This window comes from Microtus ochrogaster, linkage group LG9 (assembly GCF_000317375.1).
Source record: "Microtus ochrogaster isolate Prairie Vole_2 linkage group LG9, MicOch1.0, whole genome shotgun sequence".
In the NCBI taxonomy this organism is placed as follows: Eukaryota; Metazoa; Chordata; class Mammalia; order Rodentia; family Cricetidae; genus Microtus; species Microtus ochrogaster.
The window spans coordinates 21,262,345-21,288,079 of record NC_022034.1 but is presented as its reverse complement, the minus strand read 5'-3'; the positions used below and the strand labels follow the sequence as shown (position 1 = coordinate 21,288,079).

The 25,735-nt window shown below is 39.5% G+C and overlaps 1 protein-coding gene across 1 annotated transcript in view; it reads right to left on the bottom strand.

Annotated features, from left to right (window-relative positions):
- Window positions 1–25,735, bottom strand: part of Frk (fyn related Src family tyrosine kinase) — a 103,655-nt gene that overhangs the window by 31,610 nt on the left and 46,310 nt on the right. Inside the window, exon 2 of the mRNA XM_005363525.3 lies at window positions 22,731–22,852. Coding sequence (XP_005363582.1) covers window positions 22,731–22,852 — 122 coding nt within the window. The remainder of the gene's footprint in view (window positions 1–22,730; window positions 22,853–25,735) is intronic.

The window sequence follows — 25,735 nt, the reverse complement described above, 5'->3', positions numbered from 1 at the left end:
CATATCCTTCAGTGGCACCCATTCACATCCTTCAGTGGCCCCATCCATTCATGAAATCTGGACCAGAGATCTCACTTTGCTCCTTTCATGCAGATTACACTAAAGGCAAAAACGCATCAGCTACATGATTCCCTAAAGTCTTAAAAAAAAAAAAAAAACCTATTAATCCAAAAGACAGACAGAGAGAGAATGAGCTAAATATTTCTGATATTAAAATGAGAAATCAATTTCTAGTGCAAATCTCATAAAGCAAACATGGAAAATATGACAATCAATAACATCAAAGACATCCTTAATAGTAACTTAATAGTAAGTACAGCGACACACTGCAGAGGAAGTTCTTATAAATTCTATTATTGTGAACTATTTTGAAACCTGAAATCCAATAAAAGCATGTATATGGGAAACCGAAACAACAGTTAATCACCCCAAAGAGGAAAAGTAATATGAACGAGAATGTTGACTGCATCATTTTATAGGACTAGAAGGTTGTGAAATTGTAGTAAGTCTGGGAATTGAGACTTAGCTATAGAAACTGAATAACTGTAAAAGATATAGCGGGGGAAAGATATCTATGTACTGTAATAAGTGAAATAAATGGGATATACAATTAAGAGAAGATCATAATTACAAACATAAGGATACAGCTGGCAGCTCACATGTTCCAGAACCTCTCTACTGCTGAAGAAATCCAGCTGAGGTTTCTTGCGGAAATCATAATTGCATATGGACAAAGATGATTAAATTTGCCAACATGAAGATTACCCTTTGATTGGCAAATTCGTGGGTGTTTTAGTACATCTGTTTTTCATGTCAGCTATAATAACAGTACACAGCCTTTAAAATAAGAACATACACACAATGCTTCCAGACTCCTGTTTTTTTTTCTTTTTTAGAGAAACAATGTAAAAATTCATCGCCTAAAGCCAGTATCTATGTCTATTATTGTCTAGTGTGACATATAATGCTCTTTACAGAAAGAAACAATGAATCCATTTTTCTTTTACACTTAAAGTCACAATCCATTTTCTCTTTAAAAAGCACAATATGTTTCCCTTTTCATCTCATCTCCCAGAGACCCCCTGGCTAAACTAATTTCTAAATTCTTATAATTATCTCCCATTGGAGATGCAACAAGAGCCAGGTCTTGATTCTTCTCCACTGATTTCATTCATATTTATCTGTATTTTAAACTGTTAAAGAACTATAACTTAAATTTGTGCTCTTTGGTAAGTCCTTGCACAAGTTAAATGATAAACAATTAAATGGCCCAGTACACTGACTAATATCAGGAAGAATTTCTTCTGTACCACAGTGTGCATCATCATGCTCAACAAATGGTTTTCTAATGAAGCAACTGCCTGGTGATTGAATAACGTGTTTATTTCTTTGTTTGTTTAGGATTTCTATTCATGGAAGCTTTGACACTCCAAGGTATGAGTGAGCCCTTAAAAAGACAACTTTAGCTAGACAAATTTTGAAATTCTAGCATTCCATTAGAGATGATACATTGGAGAAACAGAACATAAAATGGGAAATAAATTTTTATTGAGTTAGTGGATTTTTAAATTTTTAATAGTGGAGGAAATGTCTAGATGTGTAAAGTAATGCCCAAATGTCTAGAGGAAAGTGTCAGTTGCTTGCAGGGCTGGGATCCAAGTCTACCCTACAGCATCGTCTACAAAGGTCAGCGCAGGCAAAAAAAATCCACCAACCGTCTACCACCCATGTCCTGAGTGAAGAAACTGCAGTAATGTAGGAACTTCCAGACTGTGTTACATGTTCCGCAGCTCTCGGAGTGATTTCAGATCTCCCCCAGAACACTCAGAAAACCTTCCCCACAATGAGGAACTCAGGCTAATTCTTATTTGCCTTTAGAAATCAAATTTTATTGCTACTTATTCCCTCGTTCCTCGCCATGTTTCAGAAACAGAATGAACATAAAAATGTTGAGGGCAACGCAATCAATGAATAGTAAGAAAAATACTTGATCTCATTGATAAATGTTTCTATCCTTCAGGGTTTTGATATGAAATGTCTCCCAGCAACTCATGTATTAACACAACTGATTGGCAGGAGCACAATGTACAGAGGTGGAGACACTGGGTGGTAGCTGATCATGAGGGCCCAGACATCATCAGTGGATTAATCCTTGGTAAGCTATTCAGAGGAGGTAGTTGGATGGAGTAAGTCACCAAAGGTCAGACTTTGAAGGGTGTGTTCTGTCCCAGTCTGCTCCTGCTATTCTCTCTGATTCCTGAGGGCCAGGATGAGACCAGCTTTTCTCTCTCTTGTCTGTGGACCTCATGGGCTGCCTCACCACATCTGGCCTGAAAACTCTGACACCAGGAGCCAAAACAAGCCTGCCATCCATTGTGCTGTTTTTCTTGTGTGTTTTATCACAGCAGGTGAGCTAAGGCAATTTCTTTTCAAAGGATTCATTTGGTCACATTAGCTCATTTACTTTCACACTAAACTATTGCCCCGCTCTATCTTCCAACCTTGATTTTTCTATAGTAAAGATAACTGCTGCTAATTTCCTAATTATACATCTTTATTTCTAAAAGCATATATGTAAGACATTATTTATTATGGACCTTTTGGGGCATAGAGTCAAACCGAAGGAAGGCTCTGGGACCCTTGAAAGACGCACTGGCTCCTGACCTATTCAGGGATCTCTTTGCTTCCCAGATGCTGTAAGGTGGGTGGCTTTGCCCCAGCACATGCTCCCCACAGTGATGCTCTGTCTTGTACAGGGCCCAAAAACAATAAGAACCAAACATCCACGATGAAAACACGTGAAACCATGAGGCAAAACAAACCTTACCTCTTTTAAGTTGATTTTTTTTCTATTGTTTTATGGCAAAGACAGAAAAAGAATTCATACAAACAGTAAATAACTTGTTTCTGCATCCAGAGCAGATAAATTTTAATTTCCGTAAGTTTGGTTTAAAACCAGACAGGAAGACGCTGACACCCACAACCTTAATCTGCACTCTTTTGCCCTCTTGAGAACGGTAAGGACTTTAACTTGCTCTCTTCCAGCACGACTCCAGGCTCAAAACAAGTATGAGTACTGCTTGAGAATCAGATGATGCCCAGGTGAGGTGGTGTTTACTCTTATTTCCAGCACTCAGGAGGCAGAGGTAGGCGGTCTACCTACCTCTGTGAGTTCGAGGCCAGCCTGCTCTACATAGTGAATTCCAAGATAGTTAGAGCTACACAGTGAAACTCTGTCTTGAAAATTAAAAAAAGAAGGAGGAGGAGGAGATGGTGATAACGTCCATTTCTACAATTGGTAAAAATGAAACAAAGGGAGCACTCTTTGAAACACTGCAACCATTTAATACCAGGATTCTACTCTTTGTTTAACATCTTCCGCCGCTGAAAATCAACCTTCATTCATCTTCTGTATTCTTTTCCGGAGCTCAAATAAAGCAGGTAAATGTTTAATGCAAAGGAAACAATCGGCTAAAGAGACAGGCTATAGAATGGGAAAAATTCCTGCCAACTGCACGTCTGACAGGGAATTAATATTGAGAGTACATAAAAAAACTGAACACCAAGTAAGCACATAATCCAGCCAATAAATGGACTAGTGAAATGTAAAAATAGCTCTCAAAGGATGGAATACAATATTTTCATGCCAATAAGCATGAAAAAAAAAGTATTCAACCTTAAGCAGCCATCAGGAAAATAGAAATTAAAACTGTATTGAGATTTAATTTCACCCACTCAGAATAGCTATCATTAAGAAAACAAATAAGAACAAATTAGTGAGCACAGAGGTAAAAGGCCACGTGCGATGCTGGTAGTAATGTCAGCTAGACCAGCCACTGGGGAGAGCAGGCATGTAAATGGGATTATCACATGACCAAAAGCAACAGTGCTGGGTGACTTACCCTAATGACAGCAAGTCAACATATCACAGAGATATCTGTACATTGATGCTTACTACAGTTCTATTTCAGTTACACAGTCAGTCTATGTGTCTGCCAGTGAGAAAAGGGTAAACAAGATGGGGCGTGTTCCATAATAGAGTTTTATTGAGTCGAAAAGAAGAATGAGGTTGTGTTGGAGTCAGGAAAACAGAAGCAATTCTACATTGTTTTGGTGGGTGAATGAGTCAGATGTGGGAAGGCAAATGTCACAGGTCTTTCTCACTGGTGGTTCAGGATTTTATAAGATACATAAAACCTTGTGTGCACACAAGGCATGCAAGCAGAAATTAAAAAGTCTAGAGGCATGAAGGCAACTGACCAGAGTGAGGAGAGAGCAAACCAGGACAGCGGTATGGATAGGAATGTGGTCCATGTAGTTTATATACTTGTATGAAAACATCCTTTGAAATCCATTCTGGTGCCAGTATGTACCAACAAAAATTAATTCATATTTTCTTTTTTTTTCTTTTCTTTTGGGGGAGGGGGTCGAGACATGGTTTCTCTGTGTAGCTCTAGCTGTCCTAGAACTCATTTTGTAGACCAGACTATCTCCCACAAAGATCCACCTGCCTCTGCCTCCTGAGTGCTGGAATCTAAGGCATGCGCCACCATCTCCCGGCAAATCAGATTTTCTTATTCTCTAAATTTCCTCTTAGCTGGATTTCCTCACAATCATTCTAAAAACTATACATTCAAGCTAGAGACATAGGGATGAAGGCTCAAGCTAAAGGTACGGGATCATCTTTGTCTCCTGTCTCTTCCTGACCTTTTAAATCCGTGGGCCCTCTGTTCCCTCAATCTGTCTTTCCCCCTTTCACAGTCTTGCTGAGGGCTCATCAGGACTTTGTTCCTGACTGTATCTGACAAAAGCAAGTTGTTTCCAGCCTCGTTGCGCATCTTTCATTACCAACACAGTTGTCTTTCCAAAATGCAAATATTAACTATTTGCTCTTGTCCACAACGCTCAACTGCTTCCCCATTGCTTGAAGTTGAGACCCACCCCCTAACAATAGTCTCTCCTGTGCTTTCCCTTCAAGGTTCTCTCCCTTCAAGGTTTAAATGCTTACTCAAAATTCCTGAAGATAGTGTTCTATGTAGTCTCCCTGTTCATATACATAAACTATTAGCTACAATTAGAATCTCTTTTATTTATACATTATATATTAACTAACTTTTCAAGGTGAGGCTCAGGTATCTCTTTCTTCCTTAAGTTCCCTAGCTGGCCTAAGTTAACAGAGTGGCTCTCTTGACTCTGAGTCCTCCACTACACACCAGCCTCTAGAACCTAAAGGCTAGGCATTCCACAGTGTTGCTGTTATGTATTTTCACTGTACCTGTCCTGAAAGGCTCTGAGTCATTGGATTGCAAAAATCCTGTCTTCATTGCTTTATTGGCCTAGAACTCTCTCATGGTTACCACAATCAGTGTTTATTGGACTTTTACTATACATCTAACTTAGTGCTATGAGCTTTATGTATGTGCTCTCAATCAGCCCAGATGTGGAAAGATAAAGTTAAAGTGGCTTTAAGGATGTGCTCAAGGTCACTCAGCAATTGCGTGACAGACGTGAAACTTAAATCCAGATAGGTTCAGATTGGTTGATGTCTTAATCCTTGTACCTTAGACCAATCAGATCTTGGAAAAATTCTTCTGGCTCAGATTCACAAAGACCAGGATTACAGGGGAGGGCACCACACCTAGGAACTTAAATCACGCTCTAAACTTGGGTTACTCTTTTAAACTGTTTTTTTTTCCCCAAAGTTACTGCAATTCCCTAGTATAACAAACCTTCCAAGATATCTAAATAGCATTTAAAAAAATCAATCAAATTAAACTGAATATTGATGAAGTTTAAGTTACTTTATACATTTGACATACTATGTAAACAAACAAGTTCTTAACCCAATTGAGAACTAGATAGGTGCAGAAATGATGAACTGATAAGAGACCCAAGTGACTTCTTATATTTATTATTCTTTGTTGCCTGCAGTTGCAGTCCAACTCAGACAAAGTCTAAGTGGCTAAAATCTTCAAACCACATGGCCAGCATCCAATCCTACTGTGAATGCACCAAAGACCAACAATGAGTCTACTTTTTTGAAGAACATTGTTTTAATGTGTTGACTCTGACTCAGGGTAATTTAGAGATCCTCGGAGAGATCACTCTGATACTTGGTAAACTCATGTATTGGGATCTGTGAACGGTAACTACTTGGTGATGATGAGGAATTCACCCTGGCTTTGCATGCCTCATCTTTATGAGGCAGTTTGGGGGTAAAGACAATATTGGGCTTGGTCTCCAGAGCTAGTGTGGAAACCACCTCTCCATAAGCTTGTGGAGCACTTCATTCATGTCTTCCAACTTCCGTTTCCTCCTTAGCTAAAGATTCTCTGCAGGACCATTGTGACCATTAGAATAAAGACACAAATTGGACCATGTTTCTGTGCATAATGGCCACTGTATTGCTTCCAAAACCCCAGGCAGCTGACCCCACTCAGGCTGCCCAGTCAGTGGGCACTCAAGTCGCTTCTCTTCAAGACCCCTCCAGGAAAGGGGAACAGGGGTAGAAGTGAAACACTGATAAAACAGACATTGCTGCTCTGTTCATATTTGAAGAACAACAGATGGAATTCCTCACATTACAACTAAAAATGCATTTCTGCATCTTTTGTATTTTACCGTGGAATATATGTCATAGAAATCTCTGAATTCGACTACCTGGCTATGTATACCACTGAGATTCTTGCCTTTCGAGCAGTGTGGCTGTGGACAGGCTACTTCCATCTCTCTTTCCCTCGGTTTCTCCATCTGTGAATTGGTAACGAAGTGCGCTTCCCAGAGCTGTGAAGGCTAATGGTGTTCACACATGAAATATTAAAGATGTGTCTGCCACGTGGTAACTCCCATATAGCTCACTAGCGTGAAAGGCAAGGCAGGGGAAACCCAGCTGAGGCTCTAACAGCCTTCCCCTTCCAACTGGGAAGATTTGATCACACACTTCTGCTTTCCAGTTTCTTCCAGATTCCCAATGTAATGAAGCAATCTCCATTTCTCCTCCAGCTCAGTATTATGATGTAGAGAAAAATAAGTTCCTTGACTCAGATGATTTGCTTACTGAGCTAAAAGCCCCGAGGAACTCAACAAATAAGGAGGTGTCTCTCCTACAAGAACAAGCCTCTTCTGTTTATTGTGCATCTCACCTCTGTTGCCAACTAGGAAGTAAGCTCATGAGTCAGGGAAGGTCTCACTTTCCATTGTTGCTCAACCTTCTTAATGCTTAGAGGGACATGAAAAGCTTTAAACAAATATTTGAAGAATGAAGCACAAGTTCTTTAAGACCTAAATCATCTCTTCACTCGGGATGACTTACAGCGCAGCTACAGAAAATGCCTCTCACTGGAATTACCTAAAAATGGAAGTATAATTTTTGCCTATTTATTCTTCTGTAATGCTTTTGCCTTCTCTGTGTTTTAGCTTTCATAAACTGTTTTTTTATGAGCATCTGCAGGTGGTAAGAAGATAGCTCTGCAAGGAGCAGGGGCTGAATGGAAGCCCCTACCCTGCTAAACAACAAGGGAAGTAAATTTAGTCTGTCAGGAATAGGCTTTTAAGGCAACCAAAGGATTTCTAAGAGCCTAGTTCCTGTGCCAAAAACTCTGACAGATGAATGCAAATCATGTTCTTAAAACGCATTAGGAATTACTTCCTGATTGATGGGATGTTAATAAATAGCTATAAATTATCTGATATGCATGTATCACTTTAAATGTACCATTTAAAATTAGAACTACTATATTATTAAATTGGATTGTTTTTATTGTGTTCCTTTTTGACATAATGAACATATGTTGCATAACAATCACGATCTAGACACTAGACGCCATAGGAAAATTTAAACTTTGGTCAGTCTTTTGAGATGAATAAAAGCAGCATTGCTACCAACCAGTTCTATTTTCATTTACAGCATAAGTTTGTAGAAATCTTTTTCAAATGACACCAGGTAATTTTAACCTTCCTATAAACTACTGGGTCAGGAAGACTGAACATATAAATAAAACACTTAATAATAAAACATCCATGCTCGAGCATAGGTGGAAGTTTATGAACGACACTAGGGGTGGCTTTTTTTTTTTTTTTTTTTTTTTTTTTTTTTTTTTTTTTTTTTGTAGCTATACCATGGAAGAAAATGACACTAAATCTGGTAATCAGTCACACACAAAAAGAGATAAAAGTGGTAAGAGATTTGTGGGAAAGGGAAAAGAGGGGAATGGATAGAGTGATAGAGCAGAAAATAGTATACGTACTTGTGAAAATTAAATGAAAATTAATTATTTTCAATGTCATCTGGGAATCTTATTACAATAGAGGTTCAGTAGCTTTTTTTAATTTTGACAATTCTCTGTGTTTGTCAACTATAAGTGTGGCTATGTTTTCTCATTCTAAGAATAACCAAAGCATTGCAGGAGTTGGGGTTAAAAATAAAATAATAAAATGTTTCCGTTTTCCATCTTCATAGCATGGTATTTCGTGACACACCACAAGAGGGAGTATGTGGTCAAAAATCGGCCAATGGCAGTTTCAGAGGGGGAGATGAGGAAGTTTGCAGAGTTTGGGAATTTTGTTGTCCTTCTATTTCTTCCTTTTCTTTTCTTTTTTTCTTCCTTTTTTCTTTTTAACGAGGACTTCTCGTTCGTAGACTGCATACAGATTACAGGCGTAACTGGACAGTGTGCTGCTGTCATCTCTGCTTTGGCTACTTGTCCTTCTCTTTGCCTCTGTCCGTCATTCACCGCTCAAAACTTAGATCCTCCAACTTTTCACCAACGCGAGATCATTAAGCTTACAATGAGATGCAGGTCTCCAAACTAAGGAGACTGTTCGTTTCAATTTCCTCTTGTTGTTGACAGGTATAGGCCACACTGAACTCATCATGGCCACATTTATAATATGCATAATATAATATCTTTGTAGTTATTTAAATGTGTGGATGGTAATGGATAAACAATATACTGATCTATATTTTCTTTTTTGAGGGTTCAAAATGGGTTGAAGAAATTATTTTTCCATTCTCAGTTTAATGAGTCTGATACATATTTCAATAGTAAAGAAGTTCTTAGGAATGAACATCATCTAAACAGAAAAATAACTTTTGTTTTTGTTTTGGTTTAGGGAATTTTGTTTGTTTTTGTTTGTTTTTTTTTTTTCTTTTAAGACAGAGACTCTTTACAGACGCCCTGCTGTCCTGAAACTCGCTATGGCCTCAGACTCAAAGATCTGTCTGCCTAGTGCTATGCGCTTTGTTCAGAGAAAGTAAAAACATTGTGAAAACCAGACTAGAAAGTTTACAGTAGAGGGTGTAACTCTGACAGGAATCACAGGATAATTTAAGGTCACATGATGGATTACCCTAGAACTGTAAATACTTCTACAAAGGTGCAGCATCCTTATCCATCAGAGGATGGATGGAAATGCAAGAGAAAACTACTGTGGGATTTCTCCCCACCCTTGTCAGAATGGCTATAATCCGTAAAAGAGTCAAAGCAAACACTGGTGATCCCTTACTCACTGTTGCTGGGAATCAGTCTAGAGGTCTGTCAAAAAATGAAGAGCAGAGTTACTCTATGACAAGTTATGCCACTCTAGAGCACTGAGAGGGCCCAGTTCCACCATGGAGATGCTCACACATCCATGTTTATTGTGGCTTTATTCACAATAGCAAGCAAATAGAACCAGCCTAGATACCCGTCAACCAATGAGCGAATGATAAAAATGTCGTATATAACAGTGGTATGTTATTCAGCTGTAAAGAAAAGTGAAACTTGGAGAGACATGGATGGATCAGTAAAGTATTCTATGTAGCAAAGGTGATTCGAATGCAGATACATAAAAATCACATGTTCTTGCTCACAGGCAAACTCTAACATATGGTGTTCATACTCATGTGTATAACTGGGGTATGAGCATAGGCTGTGAAATGAGAGGGGGGGCCACAGAGGTGGCAGGGGTGCAAAGCAGAGCTGTCGAAATAGAGACATGAAGGAGAAGAGCCAGCAAAGTACTGGGGTGGGTTGGTGAGATGAAGCGCAGGGGCGTGAGAATCAACACAACAAACTTTGTTTTGAAATGCTAGCACAGGACTGGAGATATGACTTAGCATTTAAGAGCACTGGCTATTGTCCCAGAGGACCTGGGTTCAATTCCCAGCACCCACATAGCAGTTCACAACTGTCTGTCAACTCCAGTTTCAGAGGATCCAATACCCTCACAGAGATACTAATGCACATAACATAAACACAAAACTGCTAGAATGAAACCTGATATTGTCTATGCTAGTTCAAAAGTAAAAAACAACACAGTAATAATGAAAAATATCAAGTGTGAGATGCATTGCTTTCAGTGAGGCCATGAAAGGCAAGCTAAGTAGGATTGTGTGTGGTTGTAAAGTGGGGATATTAAAGGCCTCGTTGGGGTCCTAGACAAGATTTAATAATGCTAGACAACATTCATAATGCTCTGTTGTATCCAAAGCAAGTAAAGAACTTAAGAAAACATTTGAAGATATCAGGGTATGCATGCTATCATAGATGACATCATTTCGTCACTATAAAAACCCAAGAGTTAAATCAAAGCTTGCAGTAATGAGGAACCCTAAAGCTAAAGGGGGAAGAAACAGATACATGCAGATAGACACAGAAATGGGACAGGCAACTGTTTCAATGTCAACAGCTGGAGAACGAAGGTAAAACTACGCTGTTTATCAACTTTATTAACAAAATTGAGCTGAAGAGTTATGTTTTTGAAATCAGAATTATATCTTTATAGTGATCCTTTCCATATTTAATGGTGAAAGGAGAATTCTGATTTTTTAATCTTTTGATATTATTTTTCTCCTGGATTTTCATGAATTTTTTTCCACTTATTTTTGATATAAAGTATTTGGAAAGGGTATCATATCTAGAGAGATTTTCACATATTTTACATGTAATAGTCATTTCTCCCTGAAGACTAAGATTTTAGGCATTGGGGTTTAAATGCTAGGGAACTTTTTCTTCTGTTACCTACTTACGATCACATCCATTTACTCTAACAACTTCCGGAGATACATTTACTCTAAGAACTTCCGGAGATACGCCTGCACTTAGGTGACATCTGTCCTCACGGCTTCCATCTGCTTCCTTCGCTTTCCTCTGAGCTCTTCAAGGAGACGCTTTACTCAGCAAATGGTAACCACAGGGACAATTTCTGTCCATCCTCCACCATCATTTCCTGGTGCTTTCTAGGCCTTGTTACATAGAAGTTTCACATTCTTGTATCCCAGGATTTCCAATCGAATGCTTTCAAATTTTTCTTCTTCTTATTTTAGTAAATATTTTCTCTGTACCTTTACATCGTTACTCACCATCTCATATGCTACTATTTTTCTTCCTAAACCTTTTTTTTTTACATAAAAAGAAATTATTCTATGGCCAAGAAATTTGAAAATCTTTACCCTGAAGAAGTTTCATTTTCTTGCTAGAGATTTCCCTTACCAAAAGCTCTCGTGTTTGTTTTAAATTGCTTTACTGCATGCTTATTGTCTTTCTCCTTTTAAAATATTTTCTATTTTAGAGATTACAATGTTATCATATCATTTTTCCCTTCCTTTTTCCAAACCCTCCCATATATTCCTTCTTGCTCGATTTTAAATTCATGCCCTCCTTTTTCATTCATAGTTGTTATATACATATATGGCTATGTATGTCCATATATGTTCCTAAATATAACCCGCTTAGTCTTCTAAAGCTACTTGTATGTCCATTCCCAGTACCTTTTGGAAGTCGACAGCCAGTTTGTGTGCTCTTCCCCGAGGAAGACTGTTTCTTTTACTCCTAGCATTCCTTGGCTGTCTTTAGTTCTTTGGGTCGGGTTGTGGCCTTGGGTACTTTTCCCATCCACTTTGGCATGTCTATTGTAATCCTCCTTCAGCTAGTGTTTAGGCAGTCATGTTGGTGAGGCTTTATGGATGCAGCATCTGACGTTAGCAGGAGACACAGTCGCACAGCAAGCTCCCTGATCCTCTAGGTCCTACAATCATCCACCCCTCCTCTGCAATGTTCCCTGTGCCTTAGGTCCTCGAGCTGTTCTATAGATGGCTCCACTGGCACCGGGCTGAACAACTCTGAGTTTTGATTGATTGTGGTTTTCTGTCATTTTCTCCATCTCTTGCAAAAAGAAGTTTCCTTGACAAGAGGTAAGGACTACTACACTTATCTGTGGGCCTAAGAACAAATATTTGGAGTGTAGTTTGGGATGCTCAGAAATTTGTGGTTTGGTATTCTCAGAAATTTCTAATATGATTTGTCTGTCCAATATAAAGGGAAATAACTCTGATCTGTGGCTCAATAAAAGTATTGGTAATCAAACAGAATCTCAGGCAGCTGTTCCTATTGAGTGAATTAAAAAATCTGAAATTTAGACAAAAACAACATAGTCCTCTTCCCGTGAGATGCGTGTACAGTTCCTCCATGAGCACAGGCAGTGGAGCACTAGAGCCCCCAGTCTGCTGACGTGTGCCAGAGGAGTAAGCATCCAACCTCATTTTGCTGGGCAGGCGGGTCTTCTACCCACTGCCATGACCACCAGCAATAAGAGGGGTTGGGGATGGGAAAACAGGATCAAACCACATTGTATGAAACTCTCAAAAACTAATGAAAAATTAAAGGGAAATATAATTCAATACTTGGCAACAAATATGACCCGAAGGTTTGCCTGTTCCAAATCAAAAATTTGTACTTTGCAGCTCTAATTCCCCAAGTGGTGGATTTGGAGGTGAGGCCTTCAGGAGATAATTACATGAGCTCCTGAGCGTGGAGTCCTCTAACCGCTGTGGTAAAAAGAACTTAAGGGCCTTGCCTCTGTCACATGAGGCTACCATCTGTAAAGCAGGAAAATAGCCCTTTCTAGACAGTAAATATCCCAGCACCTTTATATCAGATTTCCCAGCCACAAGAACAGTGAGAAACAAATGCTTTGTGGTTTAAAACCACCTTAAACTGACTGTGAGAGCAATGCTCAGGGGTTAATGATTAACCAGACGAATGTGTAAAAACAATCATCAGAGGCCGGAGCTCTTACTTGCTCTCTTCCTGAAGGGCAGCTCCGCAGACCGGTGTGCACAACACTAGTGCCACTTCTCTGTCTTGAACGGGAGTCCCATTGGCTGGGATAAAAGCTGCTGCACACGCAGACATAGGAAAGGGGGACACCACACATAGACAACTCCAGGGCCATGGAGTTGCTGCCACTGAAGCAGAAAAGCAGCAGCTGCCTGGTCTTTGCAATGTGTTCTTCCTCTCTAAAGCAGGCAAAGGTTCATGCCGACTGCGGGTTAAACAATCCTCCCACCTTCGTCCTGCCTTGCCCTCATCTGCAGCCACTTACATAGCAACTTACCTACACTCTGGTAAAAAGGGGGTGGGTGGAATCTAGCTAATATAGTGACTCTCCCTAATCACTCTGATTGGGCAGAGTTTACAGGGCCGCTAAGATTCTGTCACTCTTAATGTGTTCCTGAGTAGATGAATGGGAAGCAGGGCAGTGCTTCCTTCAGAACCCATTAGCTGGCTACTATCAACCTCTGAAGGCAACACTAGACAAAACGTAATAAAGGAACGATTTAATTTTCCAGAAATAAACATTTTAAAGGAAAGAGGTTCATTGTATCATGACCTACAAGAGCATCAAATTCACTGAACTCTGTATGACATCAGTTTCTACTTATTTAATAATGGAAGTTGTTTCTTGTAGAGTTCCATTCAAAGAGCAACGATGTGGAACATTTCTGACATTTTCCTTCAAGTAGCTCAAAATGACACCACGGAGAGTCTTTTCAATAAACATGACAGGGTATTCAAAACAAGAAAGCTTCAATGAGTCAACTTTACGGCTTCAGAAAAAAGCAAGAGAAGGAAAGATAGAAAGTCCCAGAAAGAATGCTGCAACATCCAGAAACACAAGAATGAGTCTCAGTAAGAACTTCTCCAGGAGCCAGCACTCTAGAGAGAAGCAGGAGTTTTGCCTTTATATCTGTATGTGTGTGCACACCCGCACAAGCACAGATCCATGGACGGCGTAATAAAATGCCAATGTAACTTTACAGAGTATTTAAAGCATTTGAAACACAACATAGCAGCAGTAACGTTCGGGGAAGGCAGCATGCAGCATAACTCACAGGAAAGTCACGAGCTATTACCGTCAATGATATTTGCAATTAAGCCGAACACAACTAAATTATGACTTTAATTAAAAGGCATTTTCTGAGATGGCACCAACACGTTTAAAATTTAATACATTCTATATGAGATAGTGGAGTTATTAACAGAAGAGTCCCTTTCTGCAGCGCGTGCACTTTTTAAAAAGCAAAATATCTTTAAGCAGCATCAAACGCTCCTAGAATCCATAGAAGTTTCATTGCTTAATAAATTCAAGGAACATTTTTTTTTCCAAGTCGTTTGAAACTTGTTCATGCTTGGGATATACAATTGTATTTACATTCGTGGTTAATGCTAATGGAATTAATGGCAAACTCTAGTGGCCATGGGGTTCACATTAATTTTCAATGAAGAATGAATAGATGACCCAGGAGACTGTTAATGAAACATAGAGCCTTTCACCGTGGGGCAAGAGTCAGCTTTGAGTGACTCAGCATATCTGGAAACTTTGGGAGTAATGACAGTGGCCAAGAAGGGTGTGTGAAGTGGGTTTGAGTCTGGACTCTGGCTCTGGCAGGGGTGGGAGGCAAGGCACGGGTCACACTAAGGAATGACATCTTCCATTTTTCTCTTATACCACAGCCACATTATTTGGAAAACGCTGACCTTTGGATATGAAACCATGTTTCTAAAATAATGTAAAGCATAAAAGGCAAGAGGATTAACTTTGATCTTACGAGACCCAGGCTTGCTGGCTTAAGGAAGGGTCGATGGCCTTGTTTTTCATTATTCCCAGAGAGACTACAGCATGAAGAAGAGCACGTCTGAGTGTCTACTGACAGTTCTTTATAAACTATTAGGAAAGTGTGGAGGGACAGAAGGATCATGAAAAAGAAGCAACAACAAAGTTTCTCTGCCCTTAGAATTCACTGGGAAAAGTGTGTGTGTGTGTGTGTGTGTGTGTGTGTGTGTGTGTGTTTTTACACATAGTAGAATGGCTGCTCATGAATAAGAAAGCCTTTATGTATGTAAATTCACTGTGAAGAATGCACACCAGGTCAACAGAAAAGATAAAGACCAGGTCAATGGAAATAAAACACACAAGGTCAAAGTGAAGGATTCACATAAGGTCAACATGAAGAACACGCAAGGTCCAGTCAAGGATATGTACAATGGCAACATGGAGGCAACACAAAAGGTCAACATAAAGGATGTATATCTTTTCTCGAGGGATTGCTGTTGTCTCAATTCTCTTTCAATCATCTTTAACATTAACTTGTAAGATATGTATAAATGTATACTACATTAGAATTCTAAAGCATCCCTCCGATTATTCCCCTGTTGCAGTATTCAGGAACTCACTTCAGATCATGCTGGCCTCTTCCACGTGTGGACATTACTCTCAACGAACAGACATGAGGTGATACTCTTCTTGAAAAGGCAGTTTTGCCATTTATGTGATACTTCTAGCAATGACCACCAAATATTTTGGAGGATAAAACTATCTGGTTCTATGAATTCTACAATGTGTGTGTGTGTGTGTGTGTGTGTGTGTGTGTGTGTGTGTGTGTGTGTGTGCGCGCGTGTGTGTGTGTGAGTGTGTGTGTGTGTGTGTTTGTATTAAAAATAGTTAGGTGTCTGTAGAGAGGTTAGACCTTATAGTCTCACAAAATAGCTTCACAGTGACCATACATAACTCTTGCATACTCCATGGGACCAACATGACCAGAGGAATGACATTTTATCATTTTATCATAGAAAAATGACACTCAAAGTTTATTTTTTTTTAAAAAAAAAAGTCTGAACCACTTGTGGTTTTGAAAACTTCTCATTCTCAATTATTCTCTACTCAATTAAAATGACTTAGTTCTTTAAAGAAATAAGAAGAAAAAGAGGAGGAGGAGGAGGAGGACGAGGACGAGGAGGACGAGGAGGACGAGGAGGATGAGGAGGAGGAGGACGAGGAGGACGAGGAGGAGGAGGACGAGGAGGAGGAGGACGAGGAGGAGGAGGAGGACTAGGACGAGGACGAGGACGAGGAGGAGGAGATACTGTGAGCTGGAGAGACGACTCAGTAGTTAAGAGCACTGTCTGTTCTTCCCAAAGACCCAGCAGCAATTCCCAGCACACACAGAACAGCTCTTAGCTGTTTGCAACTCCAGTCCCAACGGTCCAATGCCCTCTTCTGGCCTCCTCAGACATCAGACACACAAGTGGTGCACCAGTACAAATTCAGAAAGAAAAAAAAACATACCTATACATAAAATAAAATGAAAATGAAAAAAATTGAAGAAATGATGGTTATTACTAAGTTCACCCCAAATTGCCCATACTACCTATGAGGTTACCCTCCTTTTCTCCACTTTCTCCCTAAGAATCTGCCTTCCCATATCAGGATGCGAAGGGGTAGCTAGGCAACCTAAGACTCTGCTACTCATAGTCCTTTACCCAACACATTACTTAGAAATTTGGGACCAACATCTGCATCAAGCAAGCTTCACACACCCTGCTTTCCAAACAGTAACCGAGCACTCCCATCTAGAGCTGCCTATAAATCTTTAGTAATTCTCCTTTCATGGCCTATGCCGAAAGCATATCCTGGCTGTTGGACGTATGTGAGCAGTATGGCAAGCTGTCTGAGTGAACTCTTGGCTAAAATTTCCAATTTGCCATCTTATATCCTATGCATGACTGGGTATACATGAGCATACATATCCTTAAGATCAGATGCATTGTGGGAAAGGAGATATTTGATGAACAAAGGCTTAAACAATCCAAGTCTACCAATCAAAATACAACGTCCACTCTGCCCCTAGCAACCAACTCCTCTTCCAAGACCTACAAAGGGAAGACACTCAGGACAGTGACCAGATTCTTGAACTGCTTGTTATGCTAAGGACCTTTAGTTCCCTTGCATAACATCTCCTCTGCACTTTGCTTTGCTTCTGGATAAAATCCTGGGCTAGCCTTCTTTCTGTGTTGATGTGGGAATGATTTCTTATTAATAAAGAAACTGCCTAGGCCCATTTCATAGGCCAACCCTTAGGTAGGCGGAGAAAACAGAACAGGATTCTGGGAGAAAGAAGCTGAGTCAGTGAGTCGCCATGGTTCCCGCACTCCAGACAGATGCAGGTTAAGATCATTCCTGGTAAGCTGGCTCGTGGGCTACATAGAATAATAGAAATGGGTTAGATCAATATGTAAGAGCTAAGCTAGCCAATAAGAGGCTGGAACTAATGGGTCAGGCAGTGTTTAAAAGAACACAGTTTCCTTGTAATTATTTCTGGGCATAAGCTAAGCTAGCCATGTGGGCGGCCGGATGCCTGGGACGCAGCCCTGCTGCTCTTATTTCAACACTGTGTATGCTTCTTCAGTTGTTCAAACAGAGCACAAAGAACCTACACTCAGCCCAGATGGAGACCACTGGACCACTCCTACAGAATTCACTTAAGCTTGTCAGACATGGGACAGGCATCATTCTGTCTCTTTTACTCCATGTCTGATCAATCACCGATTCCTGTCAGCTCATGTATGGGTAGACCCATTTCTTTCTTTCTAGTTTCCCTAACTATCCTGGTTCAGGCTGGTATTTGTGGAAACAAAATAGGACTGCTTTGATTACATCATAAAGAGTCGACTGGGAAAGACTCAGCATCAGTTTTCTGTAGCCCCATTGTTACCTCCTCTAAGCCAAAAGAAACTGAAGCATGGAAATAGTTGACACTAAATCAGACTGCTTAATATCAAAGTATTTTCTAATCCCTACTTCTAGGTCCACACTCCTATACTCACCCTACAAAAAAAGAAAGGAACACTGGGAGATTGCTGTTTTGACAGTGCAGCCTAGAGCTTAGTGTATTGTAGTAGGAGCTGCGGGCCGCATTCCTGCCACCCGGCTGCCAGCTGCCTGGCTAGCTTATGCCCTGAAATAATTACACAGAAACTGTATTCTTTTAAACACTGCCTGGCCCATTATATCTAGCCTCTTCTTGGCTAACTCTCATATCTTGTTTAACCCATTTTTATTAATCCGTGTAGCACCACGAGGTGGTGGCTTACCAGGAAGATTCTTAACCTGCTTCCATCTCAAAGAGGAGAGGCATGGAGTCTGCTTCACTTCCCTTCTTCCCAGCATTCTGTTCTGTCTACTCCACCTACCTAATTTTCTGTCCTATCAAAGGGCCAAGGCAGTTTCTTTATTAACCAATGAAAGCAACACATAGAAAGAAGACCCACCTACGTCAGTGTATGTCACCCACATCCGCAAAATGCTAGTGGCCTTCCAGCTGTGACTTCAGATAGCAGCAAATGATGCCACTGTGCTCACCTCTTACTTCTCCAGACTGCTATCTATTATAAACATTTCATGCACACATCTCACCAAATTCGCTGTGGAGGTTAATTTTCATCAGCCACTTAGCTGGATTTAGAGTCACCCAACAGACATACCTCTGGGTATATCTGCGAGGTCTTTTCTAGAGAGATACAAATGCAAAATAAAAACATGTCCCAAAAGATGGGGCTGTAACCATCTCATAGGCTGAGATGACAGACTAGCTAAAAGGGAAAAGAAAGAGAGCTGAGGGGCAGCAGTCATTTCCCTCTGGTGCAGACACAAGATGAACAGCCACCTCACACTCCGGCCACCAGGCCTTCCCCATCATGATGCACTGCCCTTTCAAACTATACAGCAAAATAAGCCCTCCCTTGCTTAAGTTGCTTCTTTTTATGTATTTTTGTCCTGGCAACAAATAAGAAGCAATATGCTCTCTACAACACAGATCGGGTCACTCATCTTCTACCTAAAATATCTCTCTATAGAGTAAGGTCCAGAAGTCCTCCGCATGCATACATGACCCTGAACAATATAGGTCCATCTACACACACACAGACACACACACACACACACACACACACACACACACACACACATTCAACGCCTGTACTACTCACTCTCTCAAAAATAGAACTCTGGCATCCGGCAGTCCTTCCTCCATTGCCACCTTGTAATACAAACTGATACCAAGCACAAGGGCAGCCTCCGTGCATCAAACAAGACAATGAATGTTTTATAAGACACCAAACATCAAATTAATATTAATGGCAATAGCAATAATAATTTCCTTTTAAGTAATTGATTGATGTGAAGAAATAGCCAAGCCAGTTGACATGCAGTCAGAATTGTATATTTTTCTTCAGAAAAACAATTCACCACCAATGACAAATAACAATAGAGCCACTAAAACTACCTGCCATGTGTCTAATGAAGACAGATTCTCTGGCTACCATGTGTAATTTGTAATATCCAAAAGTGCTGCTATAATTCATAGCTAATTAGTGTCTCGCTTTTATGAGAGGTGTCATGGCCCTAAGTCTCTTTTCTGATCTCCTCAGACCTCACAAGATCTGACAACCATGTGTAGATCACAACAACCCAATTAGCACCCAACCCAACCTTGGGCTGCTGCTTCCCAGAGCTACCCCAGCCTCAATAAATCATGCTCTGTCATGAAGCTCTTCTCTGACAGCTGCAAGCCATTGCTGCCCAAGGAATAAAGACAACGCTTGTAAAGAAAAGTCATACAAGGGGAGAGAAAGATAGAAAAGGAATGTTGTTTACCTTCTTTTAAAGGCACAGCAGTCAGCAAAATTGAAGACCATCAATTCCCGCTGATTAAGAAGACAACCGCACTAAGAAATCAATCTATGAGTGGTCCATCTGACGTTCCTTAGTGATAATCAGCTGTCAGCAAATGGATTGTTTGTTTGTCTTATGTGGATCTATTGAAGCCCCTTTTCTTTCCATTTCTCCATTGCATAGCCTTCTAACTAATAAGAGAATTTCCCTTTCAGCAGAACATAATCAGATGCATTTACTTTATCCCGTGTGAATACACAGCAATCAGATAATTTGTTCGAAAGACTCTAAATTGTTTGACTTCATTGAAAAAGAATCTATAATGATTTGCTGGTCTCCAAAGCAGTTCTACAGTGTATTCTGGAACAAAACAGCTCGAGAGGCTTAGGAGAGAATCAGAAGGATATTGGCTGCTGTAAGCCGTGAATACTCCAGAGCTTGCTTATGGTCTTAGGAAGCACTGTAGATACACTTAAAGAAGGAATGCTCTTATAGCTCTTTTTATTCAATATCTAGATTTCAAAAAGATTTGATTTGTCCTACTGTGAAAATGGCATTTCAATGAAAACATTTAAATATTAATCTACAGAGACTCCATGTGGACCATTTTTATAATAGAAAAATAATTGAAAATAACAACAATGTATAGAATATGAAACAAGTCAAATAAAAAATGATTTCCCTCGTGCAAATGTAAAGTTATGTAACTTCTAAAATGTTAATGCAGAGTAATAAGAGCATGCAGAAACATTCATAAAATATCACAAATCATAGATGACTTCACATCACACACATGTAATTATATGTGTCCATATGTTTATCATACACATACATGTTTGTGTTATAAATATAGATGTACATAGGTATGTATTTCATTGATTACATGATCATTTCTGTTTTATTTCCTGCGTATGGAAATAAATATGTATTATCCATGCATAAATATGTATACATAAATAAATATAGGTTAATTATAGAAAAAAAAACAGTAGAAAGAGTTTTTCAGTGTTGAAAATGTATCCCCAATAGGTAACATTCAAGACTGGTCTTTTAAATGTTTTTCTGTTTTTATATACATTTGCTTCACTACCAGGAGTAAAGCTATTATATAAAATATTGGCTTCTACTTCTACCACCTAGATTTACACAGACATCTACTACTGTGAAGTCCCAACCTGCCAGGGTATCTCTTCTGAGTGAACAACCCCAATACTAAATGATTTCGTTACTGCTTTAAGAGTCAGCAACATCTCAAAAAAATCTGGGATCATTACACTTAGGGATATCTCAAGAATAAAAATCAGAACAACCCTCATCCTCATCCCTGGCGCTAAGCAGGAATAAGGCTCTGTTCAGCTGATCCTCGAATACCATATCAATTCAGTTCCAGAACCCCCAGGAACTAAGTACAGACCCAACACTGTGGGAGCCCACGGCTGTGGATTCCTTCCACCTTGAGCAAAGGTCAGAAAGTTCGGGCCTATTCTTGCTCCTTCAGAGATATTGACAGGTGGTTTGACCCAAGGTGTGACTACTAACAGGATGTTCTGACCTAGGGTGTGGTTATGTGATGCTATGGGTATTGAGAAGGTGATTACTTTGTTTGTTCCTTGTATCATGGTAAAGAAGCCTCTTGTCTTCCCCTTCCTCTTTGGATTGAGGTATATAAAGTCTATGAGAAGTAAACAAGGAACAAATTTCAATATTCACATTGGGTTGCCCTCCCGACTCTATCCTGTGTCTCTGTCTTTTATATCTTTAACTTTTCTACCTTCCATTTCTTAATTCTCATGCTTCCCTTCAAGCATGGACTAGGAAGCCAAGCAGGACCCAGCTGATGTTGTCGCCTGGATGGACACAGATACGGCACAACATAAAATCTGTGTCTGTATCACCTATATCAATATATCAATGCCCATGGGTCTTCCTAGTGCCAACCCATGTTCCCAAACTTTGAGACCACAGGATTGTAGAAGGATGAAGGATGCCAAATTTGCACAATGTGGCCACAGTTCTTCTCTGAATTCTTAAAAGGTGACATTGTGAAGGTCACCGTAACTTCTAAGGAGCCAAGAAGACATCATGAAAAACACAAGATCATCATTAACATAAAACATGGAAACAGACATGAAGGGAAACAAAATCTCTCTGAACCCCCCTAAATAGATTTTATCTACTCAGAAAAACTGAACACATGTTTGAAAGGATAATGACATATACATGTATGTGTGTGTGTGTGTGTGTGTGTGTGTGTGTGTGTATTAGACATAAAGAGATCTAAAGAAGGCAAGAGAGAGAGTTTCACACCCAGAGACAAGTTGGTGTGGCAACTCTAAGTAAGGATACTCTGCATTGCTGCATCTGGCCTGGAAAATAGCCCCGTGAAAGCAGACATGCATGTCTGCAGCTGTAAAGATGCATCTTAAGTCCCCCAAGTTTCTGTTTTTCCTTAGGGCAGCACAGCGATGCATTTTGCCTTGAACTGAAAAACCATATTTGGCAAAATTATGCATCCAGTAGGTTGACTAGATGAATTTTCATCCAACATTTCAGTTTTTCCTACTTATCAGATAAAGACAAGTGAAAACATAGAAGGGAAAATGGGAGGGAGGAAAGAGAAAGAGAAATTAAGTTTTCACAAGTTTGGTTTGACAATTTTTCTTCCTTCTTGTCATTTCTCCAGAAGGATACTAGACAATGCAAACCCCAACCATATGACCCTGGGCTTTTCATTTCTTATAAATAGTTCATATATTGGGAACTGTTTGTAGAAAGGTCTAGTCATAGGGGCTCTTATCTAATTCTCGTTACTCTTGAGCAGTTCAGCGGGTTTAATTTTGGTGAAATTGTGAATAAGAGAAATCTTGAAAATCTATCATTAGCACATTCAAGTTCACATAGAACGCTCTTGACTAGAAACTTTCAAGCTCCTATTCCACGCTGCAGAGCAATGCCCCTACCTGAGAGGGAAAAGTCCCCCTTCTGGCTTTCACTCTCTCTGATCAGAAAGGCGCCCGTCTGGTTTTCCGAATACAGTAGTTGCCTTTCTGCATCTGCTCTTTTGATTGCTCCAAAGAACCACCTGAAGAGGAGAGAGACATAAACCCCAATTAACCAATCAGTCATTTTAAAAAGAACAAGAAGTGAACATTGTAACGTCAGAAACATTTGCTATTCCTTCAGTGAAACCGTCACACACACACAAATGGCAGCTTTCGATACTTGAGTTGCTTTTTCAGATGGCAGCAACTCACTCCAGGATTCTTAAAATGAGAGTACAACACAGAAATCTGATTGATGCCTGCTCCATACCCTTCCTCACGCTTAATCCTTCCTAAGATCTTATGCTCATATAAGCGTGGCCACAAAGGGCTGCGTGTTACACTCACTGTCACCATCAAACTTCCACCAACAGATAGGGAGGAGAATTAAACATCCTTTCTCCATTCTTATGTCTTTTTCCCCACCGCCATCACTACCAAAGCCCACGGTAATATGGAATTATCTCATGCTTCTGGGAAACTTTGATCAGTGAGCGGACTATATAAAGGTACATCTCTGGCAACATGGTCTCTGTGCTACACCCATCTCTGCCTTCGCACACACACACACACACACACACACACATGCTCTCACAGATCGATACTGTGAGTCAGATACTAAACACACAAGCTTGTGAATGTGATCAAATCAAAAGAATTACAGCTCGTCAATGTCTCTGTCAGTAGAAGTCTAAGTACAATTGTAAAATCTCAAATCCAAACACACAAATTAGTGCCAAGGATAAATGACTCAGTGAACATTGTCAAAAATCCATGTGAAATAAATTTATATATAGACATAAATTAATGTATGCTGCCTTCAGAATATATAATAATTTCACAAGAAGACCTACTAAAAAGTGAATTTTAAAACTTTCTGAGGCCATTGGGACAGAACAACAAACCCCCTCCAAAAACATCTACAGGAAAAGATAAGCTAGACTAATTGGAAAACCTAATATTATTTTGAATATTCATTACAACACATCTTAAACTTCAATTAAAAATTACTATTAAATAAAATTAAGACGTAAGTCATAAACCTTTTAAAATATTTGCAAAATATATAACCAAAATAGGAGCACTATTCAGATTTATTGGGGGGGTCAATAATCAATAAAAGACAAAGCAGGAGAAAATTGGTAAAGGCTATAAGTGCATAATTCACAGAAATAAAAAACCCAAGAAACTAATAAAAATAAGCAGCATGGCCAGTGCCTATGCCACAACTAGGTATTATAAACAAAATCAAAATGAAGTTTAAATTCATATTTTATAACCGGACACCTTACAGTCCTCCAATTGTCATGTGTGTGGGAAAATGTCAAACAACATTTATGCAATTCTCGTGGCAATATAATTTGATATAACCTATTCAGAGACCAATTTGTCACCAGCTGGTGGAGTTGGGTATTTGTGTGCAGCTCAGATTTACTTCCTGACTCTGTGTTTAATGTGCTCAAGAAAATAGGCAACAAGAAAATTCACTGAAGAATTTTAGCATTGGCACACAGAAAACAAGTGCAGGGAGGGTTCCTCAGTGGTAGAGCATGGTCTTAGCATGCTCTAGGGCCTGGGATGGATACCCAGCACCATCAACACAAAGGACAGAACCTGAATATCCATCCTAGAGAATTAACAGTTACAGGAATTGAGCGGAACTTTACACAGAGGTTAAAATAACTATATCATAATGGCACAAAAGGAAGTTGAAGAACGATTCATACCATTATGATATCATTTATATAAAACTTAGACAAGCATATTTTCAAAAACTGTACACTTATTTATAAATATGTACAAGCTTATTGAAAATGAACTGTTCAAATAGTCAAGCATTTCCAGAAATGGTAAAAATTCTCCATATATTTCCAGCAAAGAAGCAGCACAAATGAAATATACTGATCAGCTTGGTGCATTTTCCTGATTCAAAGGGCATTAATCATGCATTAATTTATGTAGCAAGTTACATTTCTTAAATTATGGTATCTCCTATATTTTATTTCCATGCATAAATACTTTATTATATAAAGTTTTATGTGCTTATATTACATTTTTATTTGGAATAATTATCTATTAGTGATGTGTTTCTTCTACCCAAGATATATTCAAGTAAGCAGCTTGTATAAGCTCAGTGATTAAAGATAAGGCAACCTTCATTTGTAGAGAAACTATTTACTAATTTTCAGAAATTCTGTCTCAGAAATTCTGAACTTCTGTTTACTAGATAGATACAATTTAAGTGTTTGACTGAATGTATCTGTTTATGTCATACTTAGAATTTTTCTTGGCTTCACTCCCATCAGGAAGGGAAGAATATAAATAAAAAGATATTTTCTGCCAGCAGTGGCATTATAATGCCCTCCTTCATTCTCAAAGATGACGCACCTGCTGGGGATTGTAATCTTTAGAGCGTGCGATGCCATTGAGTTTAACAGGGAAACAATAACCCATCCTACCCTTTGCACCTGCGGAAACTCTTCCTTAGTTTGAGGTTGAAGCTCCTGGCTGGAGTATTGCTCTCATTGGCTCTTACTTTTAGAGACGCTGCTGGCGCCACTTTTGGGAGGACACAAACATCAAAGCCATTTCAACCCTCTCCCCAGCTACTGTTGTTCTTCTGAGCAGTGAACAGTGGGGACCAAGAAAAGATTCAGACATCATAGGACATGTGACCTGCATAGAGAGTCTACAGACCTCAAAACGTGATCTCTAGGCTTTGCATGGAAACATTAAAATGAAAACTCTCTGGCCTCCATCCAGACTTGCTGAAATAGAGAGTCTGGGGGCTGTAGCCCAGCAATCAGGAACTTAAGAAACCTTCCATGTGATTTGACGTACCCTAAAACCTGAGAACTATGGATATATAGAAATAGTCAAGAAATTAAAAAATTGTACAAGATACCCAAAAATAAATCAAAGTT